Here is a 20,737-nt window from a genome sequence, read left to right on the forward strand (position 1 = left end):
AGTGACACTGATGAGTTGCTGATGAATTATTTATCATAGTTGGAGCTTCTGATCTGGCTTCTACACAGTTTTCCATGGCCAGCAGCCTTCAGTCAAATTCCTTTTAACTTTAAAAGCACATTCAGTTTCTGATTGCCTAAACTACTACTATGCCTACGAGTAGAGGTACTTCTACTAACATTAAAATACAAATATATAGTTTTACTGATATAAAAGATCTCTGCAGACATCAGTGCTGCATGAAGGAGAATGTTGTAAATGAGAAATCATGAAAAAAACAACACAATAACTGATGTAATCATGTGAGAAAATCTGGAATGTGAAAAGAAAAAGGTAAAAGACGGTTTATGTAGGTTTATGTTTGGTCTCTGGGGACATCTAGTGGGGACTTCTGAAAAACAAATTTGTGTTTACACTGCTGCTCAAACACTGGAGGAATCTGCTGAGGTTTTGTCCTATTTTATGTTTTTAATCTCTGCCCAATAATCTCCAATAGTAAATACAGTAGAGCAGACAACATCTATGATCCGACAGGTGTCTAATGTAAGCAGCAAGACTGAATATATGGAGATGGCAGCAAAATGTCTGAGTGTCTGAGCATGATATTATTTCAGGAATAAAATAGATTAGAACAGAGTTTTCATTGTTTATGATACTATGAAGATTCAGGCTTGTTTTTCCAATTAACTCAAAATACTGAACTTCTTCGAAAATGCATCTGAGTCAAAGTTTAACCTTAAACTCGACTGAATTCCCCTTTGGGGGTTGAATATGTTCCTTTTAAAAACAGCTATGTTGTTATTGGTTTAAATATAGCAGTTCCTAGAAATATGAGCTCCTTCCTTAACAAGAAAGCAAAAAATCCAAGATCAGACAGAAGCCTGTAACTGCAGCTAAATGTGAAATTCTTTTGTGACGCTGCAGTATGTGAGCTTCTTTTGACCTTCACTTTGACTTCACAGTATCAGTTCTAACTTGTCTTTAGAAATTCCATCCTGGTGCACAGCATGACCTTTATCTTCTTTCTAATCAATTTTCCAGAAAAGTGTCTCCACCAGGGAGATACCACAGGTTTGATCCTTGGCTTTTTCTGTTTCTATCCCTGGGCTACATTTGTTTATTTCAAATAATTAATCTATTTTTGGATTACTGTTTACTTTAAAGAAGATGTCATAAAGGAAAACAATGCCTTGTCTCCATTCATTGTGATTAATGCAATAGGGGGTTGCTTTGTTAGACAGTAAATTGTGTTCAACAGCAGTTTCAGTTCATCAATTAGAATATTAATATTAATCCCCTTTATAGTACTGAGTGCTATTGAAACTGAAAAACACATTGATTTCTGGCATCACTTTTGGAGACAAGGCATCAGTCATATCTAACAGTCCAACACAACACAAAACAACACAAAACAACCAGTTTACCTGAGCGCTGCGACATCAACAAAAAGCGTTAAGCTAAGTGAGAAAACACAACTTTTTAGTGTCAGCAGTCATGCTGTTGGGAACAAGTTTGTTATGTTTGGTTACATCAAGTCCAGACAGAGCAGAAGCAGTAAAGAACAATCAGTGACAGAACCGTACAAAGCCTGAAAACAGCCTGATTCATACTTTAGTTGTTATTCTAAAAGTCTGCGTTATGTGTGAGTGCAGACAGAACGTCCGTACCTCTCTTCAGGGACAGATTCCCCGGCTCTGCTGAGCTGAAATCATTGATGCACACGTAGAGTCTGTCTCCAGGCTTGGTGCTGGGAATGGTGACCTCCTCCACAAAGGTGCTGGGGAACTGACCTGAGGACAGCAGATAAACGTAGCACAATGACTCCAGTTAATTCAATGAAAAACATCTTCCATACATGCCTGATACTTCTGTTTTCTCAAGACAATGACAACACTGAATAGTGTAACTTCCCAAATTCTTCTTCTCCATTACGTCCTATATTCAGACTTACAGACATATATATTATTAACCCTCAGCACCTTAAAGACAACGAGCAGGTTTGAAAGGCATCTTTAAAAAAATACACCATTTATCAGAGCCAGAATCTGTAAAAAACAAACAAAGCATCAGATTTTAAACTTTCTGGGCCTTCCATCTGAAATGTCTCCAAATTTGCATATTAAATCACCATCTATCATTTAAATGCTAAATTCTTTGTTATTTAAAAAAATGCAAAAAATACACAGCTTGGATTAACCAGATTCTGTTTTAAACAAAATATTCTGCACTCCTTAATGCAACTGAGAAGCAATGAGTGACTCATCTGCAACCAACAGCCACATGACAAGAATTCAGGGACTATTCAGCTGAACTGCAGGCTTTGTTTACACAGATCAGACAGGTGACAAGTATGGAAACAAATTAAAAAGGTATGTAGCAAGATGTTTATAGCATGTAGAGTCACTATTTTCCAATATTGATAACAATACTGGAAAACAGGCACTTGGAAAATGTTGAACATGGTAAAAAGTTTTGCTTTTTTTTTTGCTTGTTAAAATAATTATTTATTTTTTTGGTTTCTTGTGATTCATGGCATTATAACTGTGTCATATTGCACCTAAGACTTTTTTTGAGCACGCTCTACTTCTAGCCACAGTTGTGCTGTTCCCATAGAGGTTCAGGACTTTATATTGCAGTAACATATAACTCCACAATGAGTAAAAATGCCCAGAAACTCCTTGAGGTTCAGCAGGTTAACATGATGAAACATCCTCATTTTAATCTGATTACTTTCAGGCTACACCTCATATACAGCAGTTGTACAAGGTATCAATAAATAGGCTGTGCAGGTAGTTCACTCATTATCTGGAGAGAAAAAGACCTCATGAGTGAGCTCATAAATGTGCATATTTACAAATACATTAACTGAAATGATTTCTGGATGGAATAAGTCATTTCAAAAGGCCAGACAGAGCTTTATATAAACCCAACTGTTAGCTATGTGCCTGTACCAGAACCAGAACCAGTGCAGGTATTTTACTTGGGAAAAAAATGCTATTCATAATTTTAGGTATGCAATGGGGATTCACAGAGGTGACTAACAGATTCATATATTTGGAGAAAGCCAACAGGAGTTCAATCCAGTGAACAGAGCGCTATCTGAGTAAAGCATCTAATGGCATCTAGACGAAAACAGGGAACTATGTGTATTTCATCTTCTTCAGAAGATGTATGTCAACATTTTACCCTGTAATAAAGTCAGTTTACTGTTAACTCCTGCTATAGATGTACTGATAATGTCTGTTTTCCAGGAGCAGCTGAGCAAGCCAAGATCGACTTCCTCTCTGCATTTCCCCTCCAAGGGAATCCCCTGTGTCTTAAGGGATGTTAGACTCTTGGAAAACTTAAGTGGATTTCTGTGCGTTTGACCCCTCAAGGGTAAAAAAGCAAGGGAACAACGATGAACACTTCAGCGGCGCAGAATGCATGTTGATCTTTCACTGCTTCCTCTGAACAATGACGACTGAACATCAAGTAACTACTTGATGTTTAACCCTCTGAACCTTGAGCAGTTTCTTGGCGATTTTTTGCTCCTGTTATATTTTAACTCACTGTTGTTGCACTTTTCACTGTACTATAAAGTCCTGCACCTCAATGGAAACAGCATAATCACAACTCCAAAGTACAGTGAACTCAAAAAAAACCTAACAATTCTGTACAGTATGGCACAGTTATAATGCCATAAATCATGAAAAAGATTAAAAAATAAAACTAAAGTGGCATTTATTTGATTGCTTATTTTACAAGAAATAAAAAAAATAAAACCGACACGTTCAACATTTTTTGAAATACCTGCAAGTGTTATCAATACTGAACAAATGAACAATGACTCTCTACACTATAGATATGTTGCCACCATTTTTATTTTGTTTTCTTGCTTGTCTCCTGTTTGATCTGTCTACACACAGCCTGCAGTTCAACCCAGTTCGGCAGAAAAAAACGCTAAAAAATTTTTCACTTGACCGTTGAATTCAGCTGAGTCACTAACGGCTTTTTAGTTGCACAGAGGAATGCAGATTTTTTGTTTTTCCCAGAGTATAGTTAGTGAAAAGATTTTACTTTTGGAAAATTTTTATATGAGACGTCAAATAATGTGATTTTGATGTAATACCACAATTACAAGCTCAACTTTGGTTAATTTTCCCAATGGAATGGCAAGTGATTAGTTCAAGGACTGATCCCAGTGAAGTATTGACATTATGTCAATTATGTACATATCATAACATCAAATATTAATCCAGTGCCAGTACTTATGTGGTTGACAATGCAACAGAGGAACAACATACAGCAGTTATGGTTAAAGACTCTCTCTACATCCCTACAGTCATATTTTGAGTGTAATTTATCTGCCAAATGACACACAATACACAAAATTAAAAGTGAACTTGTCTGAAAGCATTATTTTTATTTATGCATTTTACGGATATTGTAGTAACATCATCACCATAAATGATTGATATTATGACAGTCCTAGCAAATTGCTGAATTGCTCAGACAAGAACACTTCAATGCTAAAATGAAAAATGGCCACAGTTTCCCATGTGGATTAATTTTAGAATCAATTCACAGCAGAAGGATTCTCTGTGTAGTTTTTGGCATTTTTGGTAAGCTAAGTGCAGCTTTTTAAGAAATATTTTCAACCATACAGGCCGGTTTACGGTAATAACGATCGATGACAACTCACCTGTGACGCCATCTTTGTTACCAAGCAACCAGAACTCATCCACGACACTGAGCACCTCGATCACATCACCAGTGAAGAGCGGCAGCTCCTCGGAGACGCTGGGGAGAAACTCGAACACAGCACGCACCACCGATCCTGCTTCCATTACTCATAACCTGTGGAGGCAGAAAGACAGAGCGCTCAGAGGTTAATTAACTGATGATTCTGACACTCTTTCAAATGACAACGCACGAGAAAATGTACGCAAAATGGTGAGGAGCAAAAGAGAAATTTCTGCTTAACAGTGAAACGCAAAACTTTGGAGTTTTCTAAACAAGGCACTATTGAAAATCCACGCTATAGAAACCAACAAATGGCTCACAGAGAGAGCGAGCGTTGGTGAAATCACACCAAATGAAAGGGGTAGTGAGAGCGTGAGAAACCTGCAACAGAAAAGGAGACAGAAAAAGAAAGAAAAGAGAGGTCTACTTAAGAAGGCTGAAGGACATTCCACAACACTCTTGTATCCTTCTCCTGTTTCTCTGCCTTCTGCTGAGGAAACAAGTGCTGGGGTTGAACTCTAACTGTACAAACAGGATGAGGCAATCCTTGTATCACACACAAATTCAATGAAGTCAAGTAGATTTTCTAGTGAAATCATCTCTGACTATTGCACAAATGTGTTATGTAATTTGCTTGATACAAACAACACAAACAGTACACTCGGTAATGTACTTGAAGTCAGTTCAAGATGTTCTGACATCATGTTGGTTGTATGATACAAGTCATTTCAGTGGGGTGTGTGTCTGTTCTGAGCCGATGTTGGATATATTATCTAATGTTTCTCTTTCCTTACTTGTTGGATCTGTGATTTTAAAGTTTTGTCTTAAGTAACAGACTAACTCAGTCAAATGTAAGTCAGTGGAACGTAGCGACATTTACCAACTGCTCTTCTTTAAAGATCAACCACCCTTTTTAGCGACGCTTAAACCTCCAAACTTCTGGTTGCGAAACAGAATACACAAAACCTGGATGACTGGGTATAATTTTAAACTATTAGTCTGTACCACAGTCTAATCAATTCTGGATTTTGGGACTTATACTGACTTTAAGGAGTCAGAAAGACTGATATCACTATATTGGCCGTTGTTGTTAGTATAAATGGGTCATTCCACCTGAATTCACCAAACTTAGAAAAAAAGCTCACATATTCAATTTCATTTTGCACTTTTATGTCTGCATTAACAGCTCCTCTGTAACTTATATACAAAAACAACACATATGCACAAAAGGAATCACTACCACAGGTATGAGATGAGACCCTTTTTGAAACGACTGCATGCATTATTTCAGGCCACAGAGCCACTTACGGATTCTGTTCAATTTTCTGTTCGTTTGATGACGTCTTCTTCTTCTGATTATCAATAAAAATGCGCAAACGCACAAAACAAGGATTTGAGCAGCCCTTGTGCATCATTATCTGGAGACAGACTAACCACAGGTGGGGATGGACACGCTGAAGGAGACGGGAAACGAGAGAAGAGGGCTGCAGTTCGCCTCAGTCAATGGGGCCTCTGTGAAGTGGGCTAATGGAGCCGAGGGGGGCGGAGTGGGAGAGGAACAGCCCAGCTCAGTGCCACCGTCTCTGGGGACAGACTCGGCTCAGGCTGGGGCAGATGACCAGCGGTAAAAAGAAGAGAAAGGCCATTTCAGCGCATATGTCTGTGTTTGGGTTGCTTCTGAGTGAAGGTTAAGCAGCACTGTTTAGCTCAACAACAGTAGATGAGGCTCACTGTGTGGCAGGTTGTGAACTCAACACCGCACAGTGTTAAAACCACAATGAAACCCGAGCCAAGGCTGTAACTAATGCGAGCCAAAGGGAGGCAGCAGGCCATGAGCACAAACGGGCTGTCTGTTCATTTATGTAGTGGACAGGACACTATGTTGTTGGAGGTTTATTGTTATTTCATGCAGTATTATGTGTAACAATGCAAACAGAATGATGGGTAAGACCAAATTACCAAAATGGGCCACATTAGTGTAAGGATTTCTGTTAAACTTTACTCTTATTTTCGTATTTTCAACAATCAGAGTTTGTAGAAAGCATTTATGATACTTTGTTGCTATTTCGTAAGAGTTTAACCCTTAAATATCAGCTGATCTGGACTGTACAGGTGTAGTTTAATCAGATTTACAGCAAACCAATAGGAACCTAGCCGCAGACGAGACAGCATAAACTATTAAAGTAGCAGTTAGTTGCAGCCTTTCCATACATCCGCAGACGTTCTGTATGTAGCAAAAGCACTTGGCAGCCCACAAGAGAAACACTTACCAAACGACACGCCTCTGCACTTTATGTCACATCTGGCCTACAGCTGGATGTCAACAAATCTCTGCCACTTCAGCTGTAAAAGTGCAAAGTGTCCTCTCTATTGTGTCTGCATTGTGTTACGGTGATGCAACGACCCAGTCGCAAGCCAAGTTGAAGCAAAACAGCCTGCTGTTATGGAATTTCAAGCACACATCTGACACTGTTGAAGGTTTGAATTTATGGGGCAGCGTGTGCTTCTTCTTCTTCTTAATGACAAATGTGAAGGGATTACACCATGATACATACAACCAGTGACCTCTAAACACATCAGTATTACCATATTTCTTGAAATGTCCTCACAATTATTTCCATAAATGACACTGCTCTCTGCTGAGAAACCAGTGTTTATATTTGAATTAAGAGGTTTATGACGTATTTTAACAGATTTCAAGTTTCTGCAGGAACAGCTCGATATGGAAGGGAAAAACCACAGTAAATGTGGCAAAATTGCCAAATCTACATCTTGCATTGACCAAAAAGTGCTATCATCTAGTGCAGGGGTGTCAAACATGCGGCCCACGAGCCAAAACCAGCCCTCCAGAGGGTCCAGTCTGGCCCGTGGGACGACTGTGAAAAGAGTAAAAATTACAGAGAAGACATTAACTGCAGATTGCAAATTTGCAACGCTACAAGTTTAAATAATTTCTAGACCATGACCAGTTGTTTTGATCATAAAGTAAAATACTGTTCTTTTGTCATTTTGTGTCTTATTTTTTGTAATATTTGGTCTGTTTTTGTTGTTTTTTGTCTGGCTTTTGTTGTTTGTCTCATGTTTTTGTCATTGTCTTTCTCGTTTTTGTTGTTTTGTGTTTCTTTTTTGTCTCGCTTGTGTTTTTTGTCTTATTTTTGTCATTTTTTGTTTCGCTTCATTCTTTGTTTTGTGTATCATTTTTGTTGTTTTGTTTTTCCCTCCTGTCTCATTTGTGTTTTTTTAACATTTTGCTTCTTGCTTTTGCCATTTTTTGTCTCGTTTGTGTCATTTGTCCATTTTTTGTCGCTTTGTAACTTGTTAGTCTAATTTTTTGCCTCTTTTTTTGTTTTGTTTCGCGTCGTTTGTCTCATTTGTGGTCATTTTGTTTCTCGTTTTTATCTCTTTGTCTCATTTTTGCAATATTATGTCTTGTTTTTTAGTCTTTTTTTGCCTGACTTTTGTCATTTTGATCATAAAGTAAAATACTATATTGTTCAGTTCCAGATACCTGTGTATAAATATTTTGCGCCTTTGTAGATAAACTGTGATCTGTAAGTTGTAATGAGTAAATGATAAACTGAGGCATAATGTTGAAATTGAATTTATTCTTCTCAAGAAATGTCAGGTTGTTCATGATGTTTTGTAAAAAGATAATTCCTTAAATGTGAACATTTTCAGAGTGCCCTTTTTTGCACAAAAAAAAAAGGAAAAGTTTGGAGGTGTTGTTATTTGATTTTACTGGTCCGGCCCACTTGAGATCAAATTGGGCTGAATGTGGCCCCTGAAGGAAAATGAGTTTGACACTTCTGATCTAGTGCGTCTCGTCCACCAGCACAGCTGAGTTTACAGCCACCACTCAGAAAGTCAACCGTCTATCTACGTGCTCCACGACCTGTAAGAGTCACTGGGCTGCTGAAGCTTTCTTTAAGTTAATCCTCAGATCTGCATCCAGCCAGACAAGCTCCTTAGTGTTATTTATGGCTTCGTCAGTGTGTCAGTGGCCTCTGTGCTCTGTGACTTTTACACAGGCCTCAAGCGGATGACAACACAAGCTGCCATCAGGTAGCCTCACAGCAACCCCAACCCTCATCTGCTGTAATCTGCCAGTTCTCCACTGATACTGTGGGAAAGTACAGGAGGCGACTATGGTCTGGCAGAAATTTTACCCCGGACAGCTGAACACATAAATAAGCTTCTATCATCGATACACAGTAAATTCAGTGCTGAATTCATTTCTTGTCATTCATAAGTAATATAAACTGTGGTGCTCCCACTAAATACAGTCCTTAGTCTGTAGCAATAATACATTAATGATTACATCGGCTGCACTTGTGTGTGGAAACAAGTGTATATCTGTTGGAAAAGTAACACAACAGAAAGCTGTATGAGACTTACAAAATATCACAGTATTTGTAGTCACATTAGGTTGATCCACTGGCAACAGGATTTGATCAATATGTTTTTTTCAGGGCTGATACAAATAGCAATTATTAGTGATCAAGCAGGGCGGATAACCGATACACATTTGAAGTATAAATGAAAATCCAGGGGTCAAAACTGAGAATAACACAAATTCCAATGCAAAACTTTGCTGAAATGCCTGAAAAGGGTTTTCAGCTTATAGTGCTGTGGGCGGTAGTACAATGTAGCACATTTTAAATGAATATATTTTATTGGTGGCTGCACAGTGGCGTAGTGGTTAGCACTTTCCCAGCCTTCCTGGGATCTTTCTGCATGCATTTTGCATGTTTTCCCTGTGCATGCGTGGGTTTTCTCCGGGTACTCCGGCTTCCACAGTCCAAAAATATGCTGAGGTTAATTGATTATTCTAAATTGCCTGTTGGTGTGAATGCGAGTGTGATTGTTTGTCTGTATATGAAGCCCTGCGACAGACTGGTGACCTATCCAGGTGTCCCCTGCCTTCACCTGAGTCAGCTGGGATAGACTCCAGTCCCCCCCACAAACCTAATGAGGACAAAGTGGTGTATAGATAATGGATGGATGGATGTTTTTATTGGAAATTGGTTAAAAAGTTTGAATGCGATAAGCAAACAAGCTGATCATTTGTCGACCTCTAGGTAGTTTACCACTTCAGTCTAATCTGAAATATATCAACAACTTGAGGTAGTACAAAAGTAGAATTTTTTTTATTCCCACAGGAGGAATAAAAAAAGTTTTTAGTGATCAGAGGGAAACATCTTGACAACTACTGGAGGAATTGCAATGAAATTTGCAACAGATTTTGATCTTGTTGATCCCTTAACTCTCTGAAATCCAAAATGTTCTTGGTTTATTATTAAAGCATTAGCATTACACAACACTTTTGTACAACAGAAAGTTACATTTCCGAGTGATGTGACAAAGCAAATCTCCTCAATTATATCTAGTTTAACGTCACAATATCATTGCTTCATCACTGTAGGATCAAGTTCTACTTCAAACATGTCCTGGCTTGTTTAGCTATGTACAAGACCAGTTAGGTTCAGTTTCCACCCAGCTCAAGGTTTATTAGGAGCTTTGCTTCTCCTAATAACAAATGAGCTCCTCTGCAAACACGATTTGTGAAATTTTAAGGGGCAGGGGCATTAAAATGCTGAGAGGAAGCTATTTTTGCCTTGTGCTTCTGTTTTTCCGCATCTTCATCATCATAGATTGTGCTTAAAATTTGGTTCTTACTGAAGTATGATTCATACATGAGGACGATTCATCACTAATTCAATTTAATAAAGATAATGGCAAACATGTTGTTCTTTTCATCACTACTGCAGCATGGAAAATTATAAACTTCATTCTCTTTAACTCAAAGATCAAACTCATTTTCATCTGTTTCTCATTCTTGTTATTCATATTCTTTTTAATATGAATAATGACAAATAAAAGTTTAACCAAAAGCTCTATAAATGCTGTGTCTACTGTTTTTGACCAAAGAAAAAGCTCTACCAAAAGCCATGGTTTAGTTTGCACACTGATCCAGCTGATTTCTGTTCATTCTGCTCTTTGTAGTTCAGTATCACATTATGTATTAATTACAGACCAGTGATCCCACTCATACATAATAAAAAGAAATGTGACTACACTCCCAGATGCTAATGGATCTCTTCCTTCTGTCCAAAATACCAAAGTCATGAATTGGCTATTTTCCTCTCTCATAGCATAAAGTCCATCTTTCCGTTTGTCAGTGACTCAGTCTGACTCACAGCAGCTGAGGAGAAGAGAGGGAAAACCAGGTCACGTCCAGGGTAGCCGGCGTGTCCGGAGGAAATATTTCAACCAAGAAGGTGTTGTATTTGAGCTACATTGTACTAAATTACAGTCCTTCCACTGGTGAAAGGTACCTCACGCCACTATTAGACAGTAAAATCCACCTCCATTAGTAAATCAGTGAAATTAACTGTGTTTGAAGTGTTAACTGCTCACCCCACACCTCTCAGTAAAGTGCAAGGGGCATTTCACACGTAGGCAGGTCCTAACAAGACTTACAGGCGTGTCTTCTGTTATGATTTGAGGTTTGGATAAAGAAAGTGACTCTGACCAAGAATGAAAATCCTGATACAAGCTCCTGCGACTGTGTCAGATTATTCTAATCACAAGAACTGCACAAACAAAATCATGGTTTTATGTTGACAGAAGCTCCAGTCCCTGAATACTGGGTGCTGGTGGCAGAATTTTAGACAAAAATTTAAATCTTCTACGAGAACAAACTTTCGCATTAAAACAACAACAGCGGTTACTGATGACTTTTTTAGGCTGAATGAGTCGGTGTGACTGGGACCAGTGTGAGCCACTTGGCACTGTCCTGGAGAAAGTAACAGGATTAAGACAGACGGTTAAGTCAACAGCTGACACACACACACATAACCACACGTGCACTGTATTTATACACACACACACACACACACACACACACACACACACACACACACACACACACACACACACACACACACTCACAGCTGACAGCTGGACAAAGCAGCAACTGTCTGACCTGAGACGTGGCCCTGAGCCATCACAGCCCTTTAGCAAACCGTCTGTGCATGTGTTTCTAAAACATAAATGATCAGCATAAAAAGCAAAACAAGGAAATGTTATGTGTATGGAGGGAAGTCTGCATTATAGAGGCACACTTGCTCTGCCCAGCATATGTTTGAAACTGTAAATGTATTAATGAGAACAGTGAGTACAGCAGTGAGAAGAGTCTTTTCACTCAATCTGACTCAATTTGAAAGCACGGCTGCGTATAATTGCCATTTAATTCATGTATGAAGATATTTTGACAAGAAAACAAGATAAGAGAAAGTGGAACAGCTTGTACAAAATAATACTGACATGAAGGGTTGTGTTCCTGGCTCAGAATGGTCCTTTGGGGGTGATGACTCACAACAGAAAGCATAATCAGTCTGTGTGCTTTAAAGGCAACGAGTTTGAGTTGGTTCAATAAACAAAAATCTATGAATTTTCCTGCTATTCCAGAAAAATGGATGCACAGATGCCTTTTATGCTTAAGTGTATGAAGCACAATTATACAATTTATACACACACACACACACACACACACACACACACACACACATATATATATATAAATAATCTCACTCGTGTGCACATTGTGTTTCTCTCCGTCGCTGTGGTGAAAGAAGTCATGAGAAACATTAAAGTAAAAATGACCAAAGTCTTAAGGATAGAATGCCATCACTTTAACAGAAAGACAAAGAAGCAATGATATGTATAACCCAAGTCTGAAAAGGGCTTAACATTTGTCTTCATTTAAAAACTGGGGCCAATATCTGACCTTTACTTTACTTATACTTCTGCCTGTAGACATACTTCTACATGGAGAAAATGCTGCAACAGGATGAACTGATCCATCTTTTCCATGGCTACAAGGCATCTCAAGCCTTCCTGTCCTAACAAGTACAGTCGGGCTGGTGCTTAAAACACTGTGTTGGTGTGAGAACAAAGCGGAGGAAGTAGGATCTGCTGACTGTATCTTTTATTGAACACCGTTTGATGCCAACAATAAAGCCGCTGCCTCAATATCTGTCTGCCTGCCAGGACGAGGCTCCGCCATCTCTGTGCCATTCATCCTATTCAGATACAGTGAAGTGGTGCCTGTTCATGCAGACGCTGGTAGAATCCTCTGGAGTGGCCTGGATGACAGCAGATGTCTTTTGATACCGATTGTTTACAGGGAACTCGTGCTGCGCGGCAGAATGCTGAGTCCGCTGAAACGCATTCACCTCAAAACAACATGGCCAGAGCAGGTGGACAGTTCTGGATATTAAAAACTGCGGGGCATCTGTTGAATCCCTTTTGACCGTCTAGTCTTTCAGCACATGTGATTGTGGGGGCAGTGAAGGGGGGAGAATGGGAAAGCTCTGACTAGCTGACAGTTGTCAACACAAGTCATGTGGTTTCAGGAGCATGTGTTTACAGTCAGTGCCTCACAGAACTCCTGTGACTTGGTGACATAACCAATTTAGGTAATATTTTTTTTCTGCACCAAGACCTACAGCAACAAAAAACTTTACGTTCTGTAACAACAAACACAAATTATACATATAAAAAGCATTTGAAATGATTTAGTTTAGGATTTTCTGCAGGCTTTGTTGTATAGCTCTATTATCTGGCATTATGGATCCAAACAGCATGTAAAAGGCAGGAGAGCTGTGCAGCTTTATAATACATTTCATCAGGATGAGGCAGCACTGCGTGGCCTCAGCCAGCTGGATGCAGGAACACATCTGGCGCGTTGAGTCAAATGCCTGAAGATGCCAGACTCTGTTGAAATATTTGGCAAAGTCGTCCTGTAGCAGTCAAACATGTGAACAGGCCTGAGTGAGCACAGAAACACGGCTGAAAGCATGCAGACATACTTTAATGTACGCTGACGTGCCGACTGTGCATTTCCACACAAACTATCATACAGCAGAAACAAAGCCTGGCGTGTTCCAAGGCCACCAGCAATGTACATGAGAAGAATGGACAAACTGTTGCTCCTGTATAAAGCAGCCCAAACATATTTCTGTAGTTAGAATTATGCATCACTTCGACATTTCCCAGCTAATATTGTGAACCATAAGGGAGAAATCATCCATGATTGTAGCTACATAAAAACTGTAAAAACTGCAATGAAACTCTGTGTGCTTTGTGAAAATGACACCATTATCAGGGCCAGAGACGGTACAAACAAAAGCATAACTACATCTGGGCCTAAAATTGAGATATTTCATTAAACATTTCTTGTTCCACATGTCTAATTGCATAAATTGTCAAAAATAAACAGTTTGCATTAACCAGCTGCAACCAACAGTCACATTATAAAAATTCTGAGAGTTTTTGGCTGAACTGCAGGCTGTGTTTATGCATTGAAAATGAAGTACAAATAAAGTAAAATACGGAGCTTAAATATGTAGATTGCCTTTTGTTCAAATATCGGTAACGCCTGTGGGGCCTACATGTTAATTCCATTTTTGTTTTTTATTTTTTGCACAATTAATAGCTAAATAATTTCAACTTTTCTTTTCTTTGCTTAGAAGCAACACGACTGTGTCATAGTGCACAAACAACTTTTTGAGTTGCCTCTACTTTGGTTGTGCTGTTTCCACATACAGTCAAGCCCAAAATTATTCATACCCCTGGCAACTTTGGACATGCCACTTTTTGTTCAAATGTGAATAAAAGCCAAGACATTTTTTTCCCCACAATGATGCCTCTTGGACATTGTCATATGAGCTTTTGGCGGAAGCCTGTGTCATTTTCAATCCGAAAAAAACTTGCTGATTGAATAAAAGTAACTTCAAGCCAAAATTTGCCAGGGGTATGAATAATTTTGGGCTCGACTGTAGGTGCAGGATTTTATATTTCAGTGAAGACATGAGCTCACAGCGAATAGTGACAAGAGGGGGGCTTAATCCATAAAGAGAAGCTATAGTTGTCGTGTTTACAGTGAGTTTTAAGGGATTTTGTTGTCACCGTCGGAGCCAAATTAGCCATTTCCCCTATTTTGATTCTTTATGCAAAGCTAAGCTAAACAGACACTGCTGCGGGTAGCTCTAGACTAAATGAACAAACACGAAAGTGGCGTGAAACTCATCATGTGACTCATAGCAGGGATGTAAATGAACTGTTTACTGATCTAATCACACGTCTGTGGTCCAGCTGGCATTACAGGATGTGCAGCATTTATTGCCTTTCTATTGGCCCAGTGTAAGACACATGAGGAAGCATGAGGGTTGTCCTGCAAAACTCTATAAGAGCCAAGACATATTGTAGTACAAAGCTGCTTACTTCTGTCTTGACTTACAGTTAATTGAGTCAGAGCTGGACAAGCCCTTCTGTGATCCCTTTCACATCAGTCATCTCCCACACCTTCCACAGAACAGCCAGCCCAGTCTTGTCTCTAGACAGCAACATGTGTTTTCATTGAATATTAAAGGCAACTGTGGCTTATTAGTTGAAAACTTCTGATGGTATGATGCAATAAATGGTCATTGTCTTAAAGTGTTTGTAGCCGAATTGAGGAGAGGAAAATGTTGGTGCTGAATGTCGGGGAAAACCCTGGGTGGGTTCCTGTAAAAGCCTGGAAACTCTTTTTGGCTCATCCATACAACTAAATCCACCTCCGTCCTCACATTTTCATTCAGTTTGCTTTCCATCATCCGCACTTTGGCTGGTTCACAAACACTCGTCGAGGGAATGCAGTTACTTTTCAGACTCCATTTCATCCTGACTAGTTTCTACTTTCCATAACTCCCTTCATTTACATGTTTGAGTCTCCATTCCTTTCTCAAGCATGCACGTGTTGGAGATCAGTGGATTGTATGACACACACACACTCAAGCATACAGAGTCTGGGTGGAACTGTGCTTTTGCATAAACATTTCCACAGCCAGGAGGACGGCTCAGATGTCTGCGTTGTCACGGATACAGAGATCTGTTTGGATGGCAGAGGGTTTTCCCTGCGAGGACCCCAGAGGTGCCCGAGGATATGCCGCACCCTGAACACGCGATTGAGCCCTAATGGTTCGCATATGAGCTGTTGCATAACGGTTCTTTCCCTTGAGATCACATCATGACATGCCTGCAGGAACATTATCAATTCGTGGAGGGGGAAATATGTACACTCTTTTTTGGGAAAATCCATTGCAACACAGAGTTCTTGAATCATCTGTCCAAAAAGCTAAGAATTCAGGGTGAACTGAGGACTTTAGTGAGAGATTTCCAAGATGGCAAAACCTATCCTGCTTGATGACTTTCCCTTACTGGGCTTGAAAGTGCTGCTGACATGTTAGTGACTCAGCTCTTGGGAAAAGTCTTACTGTGCCTGACTTGGTATAATATGGGCAGATGATTGTAATATGGTTATGTGGAAATTTGGCAAAATTCTAATATAACACTGCACATCAATCCTCAAATGGTAACATACTGACAAGCAACTATGTGCAAAAAAAAAACGATTGCACAGGGCTGGGATCCAACCACCAGGCTGCCACTGCTGGGTCCCTGAGGAGGCCCTTAGTCCTGTCTGCTCCAGGGGGGCCGTAGTGGAGTGCACCCTGCCCTCCCCCAGCTTCCTGGGATAAAAGGAAATTTACCCTCAAGGGATCAATAGAGGATGCAAAATATCGATTGACCAAGACCAAGAGAAAAAATGTTCAACCTTACTTCAATAAACCACTTTTTAAAAATTGAAAGTAAGTCTATTTAACGCAACAATATCCAGTTTATCCAGGTGGACTCATCAGTGAATGTCACAAGCTTGGTAACGGTCAAAAAAAGGTGACAGGTTGCACCTTCTTTGTATAATGCTATCAAGACAAACAGTCTCTGTATGACAAGCTGTTTATGAGCCACGGAAGAGGTTTGAGGTTTGTCTGTGATACTGAATTTAGTCTTTTTGCGATGCACTTTCATGGCATTTTGCATTGACTGCATTTAGGTAAAAATATCATTCTATCGAACAATTTTCCTGTTGATTATAACAAAATGTGTATCACCAGTACATATCGCTATATACAAATGAAGCTTACTAGGGTGTAAAAGCTCAATGGTTTGCAGGAAAATCAGACAAAGCCTTAGGATTCTTGGTCTGAGCCATTTGTTGAAATTTCCACCTGGAAAAACCATCACCAATTTCAGTCAGTAACAGCTCCACGACTGTTCAGCCAAACTGAACAACGTTGGGCTCTGTGAATAACAGGAACTTGAGAGAATTTTAAATTACTTTAAGTCTCTCTGTGCCCACCAAGCCTGACCAGAAACTCCACCAAAAGAGCTTCATTTTTCCCCAGCTCTACATTATACAGTAATTAATAGGATAATGTAGGATGAGGATGAGTTCAGAAAACACTGATGTGAACAAACATGCCCATTAAATTCTCATGTAACTCAATACAATCTGCTGAAACAGAAGTAAAAAAAGAAATGCTACATCCATTTTAGTCATAGTGTCACATGGACTTCTCATTAAACATCACAAGCTTGGTAGATGTCACAAAAAAACCCTGCAAACCTTCTCTTCATAATACTAATAAGACAAACATGTTGACTCAGAAAGTAACAGCTAACTAATGGAATAAATTACCGAGTCTTGGGGGAATGTTTTATTGTTTAGTTTCTCAGTCTCTCTGCCTCCATGTCTGTTTGCATCAGCTTGTTCAGTCTAGTCTTTGAAAATCCCTTATTTTGTCAACAGTGTGTTAACTCAGCAGGCTCGCATCCACTTAATAAACATTAACAGGCCAAAATTTCACAGTGTTGAGGGTGATTTGCTCTTTTTATACCATCTATGTTGGGGTGGGCGATCGACCATCTCACATTGTGAGTGATCTAAATGTGCTTTTCAGAGAAACCACACAGATCATGATCATTCAGTGAATACAAACCAGCAAGGTCCAAACTTTCCTACTTCACATGAACTGCACAAAAGCGTGATTGGTGGTGACACAATTAGGACGAGGCTCACTGGACGAATTTTGGAGATGGAACTTATTTTGTAAACAGTGAGTTTGTTAGGCTTGAGTTGATGGGACAGGATTTGTTAATTAATAATGTGATTACATGAGTTGTCTTGAATTTGTAAGGAGACTTATATTTCAGATTGTGATTTTGCTCCAAGAAATCCCCTATAATTGAGTATTCCTCAGGTGAAAGCTTCTCATCTCCTTTTGTTGCCATAGATCAGAACTTTTCAACCCTTAACTCTCCATTCATCCAAGCAAATTAATGCTTTTTCTGCCAACCAGGATTGCAAGGAATGTTCACATTTTTACGAGAAACCTTCTCTCTGAAGTGATGGAACATTATATAATAGAATGAAAAATGGAATTTCCTGTGCTTCTTCAACTTCTTTCATATTACTGCAATTCTGTTTGACATTCTTTGCTGCAGCTGCAGAGCACAGTGCCTTCACTTGGTTACAATACTAACAATAAAACAGCGGCAACACGCAAAACTACGTGAGGCATTGCTTGCATCTGGACAGCTTCCGTGTAGTGTTTGTGTGACATGTAATACACGCAAACTGACACAATCATCTCAAGTTTCTTTGTCGCCAAGTGCCGATACAAGACCCTGTTGCCAGCGTTCAATAATTTAGATGTTTACTGTATGTGCTTCCAAAATCTTGACGGGGAACTAAACACAAAAGCAGCACAACAGAAGAGAAAACGACATCAGCATGTGATTAATGCTCGGCTCTGATAGTAGAGAAGCAGCTTCAGTTGGTTTGCCAGGTATGACTCAGATGAAGGAAAAAGTAAAATGTACTTTCTGCACAGTACTTTCTATACAAGAAAAGACAAGTTACTGACTCTTTCATTTTCACACAGTGACGGCTGGTCGGATCCTTACAGGCACAGAAAAGCTTGTGCTGTGCTTTTGTGCAAAAGCAGTGTGGAGAAGAAACAAAGCTGATAAGGGCAGAGTAAAAACAATGATAAAACACTGACTGCCTGCAGTGTGGATGTTTTAAAGACATGCAAACATGAGTTCACAGCTGGTATTACTTAAGGAGGTGAAACGAGGATGACTCAAACATGAAATTTAAGTTGCACTGTCGATATTTTGTGCAACTTTCTCCTGCGTTGTAAATGTTAAAAGTTCAAAACTGAAACAGCACACTCACTTCCCTTGCTCATGAACATGCAGATGTGGAGAAGAACACAATAACAAACATGAGACACGGCGACAAACTAAGAATGTCCTTGGTTGAAGCTAAAACTAAATGTAAGCACACATGAGCGTGTCACGTCAGACGAAGAAAAAAGGAGGCAATCCACTGCTTTACCAACTCTGAAAACATGCAGATCAGGTCTGTTCTGACAGATCTGAAACAGCCTGACAGAGTAAAACTAAACAAACGCTGGCCTTTTTATAAACACTCAGGATATTGAACAGCACTGAAACTATCAATAAACTGCTCTGCTTACTCATAAGATTGTAATGTTCAACAGCAAACACAACTGCGACTTGTTTACATGCAGTTTCCCCCTCCTTTATTTTCACATAAGTAGCTCTAAGGTTGTGAAAATCATCTTATTCCTCATCAACTGGAACTATCAGCTTGTTGAAACTCTTCATTTAATCTGATTATGTTTACACTGAGAAGCACAAGTGTGGCATCGTTTCTTTTTCATAACTGATTTACTGTATATTCTTGCAGTTGAGGCCATGAAATTGGATTCTGACCCAATTTATTCAGTATTTTAGGAACACGCAATGTAATGGAAATGTTGTAGGTGTCTTGTGCAGGCTGACACATCCAGTACCTTTAGAAAGTTTGGGATCTGCACTGGAATCTTAAATTGCATTTTTTATTTTTGTTTTGTAAGTTTGGACACGCATTTGATGCACAGAATAAGTTTGTAATGACCGACCCATTAGAGTTGCTGCTTCTTATACGGTTTATGGCGTAATTAAACCATACCGTGCTCAAGTAGATTAAGTCAGTCTTTTAACTGCAATCCATAAAGTCTACAGGATTTGCTGCAAACTCTAACCCTGCTTCAGTAAATCTAGGTAACTGTGTAGGTTCAAGGGCCAAACTGGACATAAATCAGCTCAGGATTCCTTGCATCAAGTCAACTATAAAAAAGCAAAACTACGGCTCTTACAGACTCCTGTCATAGACTATGAGGTGGTCCATGCAATGCAGTGGTGAACAAAAGTTTACATACACTTGTAAAGACCATGTATATCTTAACAGTCTTCAGTTTTCCATGAAAGTCCTTTCTCTGAGAGCAGCACCTTAAAGCCTGACTGAAGCTTGTTGCTGATCACATTGACAAAGAAAAGGTCTTCTGGAGGAAAGTTCTACAGTCAGATTTAACAAAATTGAGCAATCTGACCACAATGACCAGAAATATGGTTGGAGGTGAGACGATGAGGCCTTTAACCCCAAGAAGATCAAACTTCTAGATGCTACCAAAAGTGCAGAATTGAGGCGAAAATGGCCAAAGGACATTTAACCAAATATTCTAATTGCTGTATGTACATTTTTGGCCAAGCAGATTTTGTCATACTTCCAGAAGACCTGCAATAAGTCGATGAAACAACCAAAGAGCATGATTGTTCTTTGTGACAAAATCGCACGTGTTTCAATGACTCATAGAAAATGGAGAGTTATAAGAGTCATTAGAAACTCAAGACTCCTATGATACACATGGTCTTTGCAAATGTATGCAAACTTTTGTTTACAACTGTAAGTTTTCTCTTTATAAACTATATTAGACAGTTGCTGTAGTTTTTATGTGTTTTTTTCAGCCTACACACATTAATGTGACTATTTGCAGCAATAGCGGCTGACTAGACCATTTAATGTTTGGCAGTCCCCATTTCTCATCTCTCAAATACATGCACAAATATCCCCCAAATAACCTTTAAAATAGACTGGAATATATAGAATTAAAGAGCAAAAAAGTGAACTGAACAAATATATCAAAACAGGGTATGAAACAAAAACAGCAAAGACACACTGTTAATACAAATTATTGCATGTAAATACAAGTAAATC

The 20,737-nt window shown here is 39.2% G+C and overlaps 1 protein-coding gene across 4 annotated transcripts in view; it reads right to left on the bottom strand.

The window, feature by feature from the left end:
- The window catches only part of dnmbp (dynamin binding protein), a 54,839-nt gene that overhangs the window by 31,432 nt on the left and 2,670 nt on the right, over window positions 1-20,737 (bottom strand). For 3 of the 4 annotated variants that reach the window (XM_023268298.3, XM_023268297.3, XM_023268295.3), the window contains exons 2-3: window positions 4,685-4,839; window positions 1,668-1,790 (exon numbers count right to left, since the gene is read on the bottom strand). In XM_023268298.3, the coding sequence (XP_023124066.2) occupies window positions 1,668-1,790; window positions 4,685-4,829 (268 nt within the window). In that variant the 5' untranslated portion in view covers window positions 4,830-4,839. Of the gene's footprint in view, window positions 1-1,424; window positions 1,460-1,667; window positions 1,791-4,684; window positions 4,840-20,737 lie in introns of those variants that run through there. The other variant, XM_055004399.1, reaches the window with a different exon arrangement.

The sequence above is a fragment of the Amphiprion ocellaris genome, chromosome 18, assembly GCF_022539595.1.
Source record: "Amphiprion ocellaris isolate individual 3 ecotype Okinawa chromosome 18, ASM2253959v1, whole genome shotgun sequence".
In the NCBI taxonomy this organism is placed as follows: Eukaryota; Metazoa; Chordata; class Actinopteri; family Pomacentridae; genus Amphiprion; species Amphiprion ocellaris.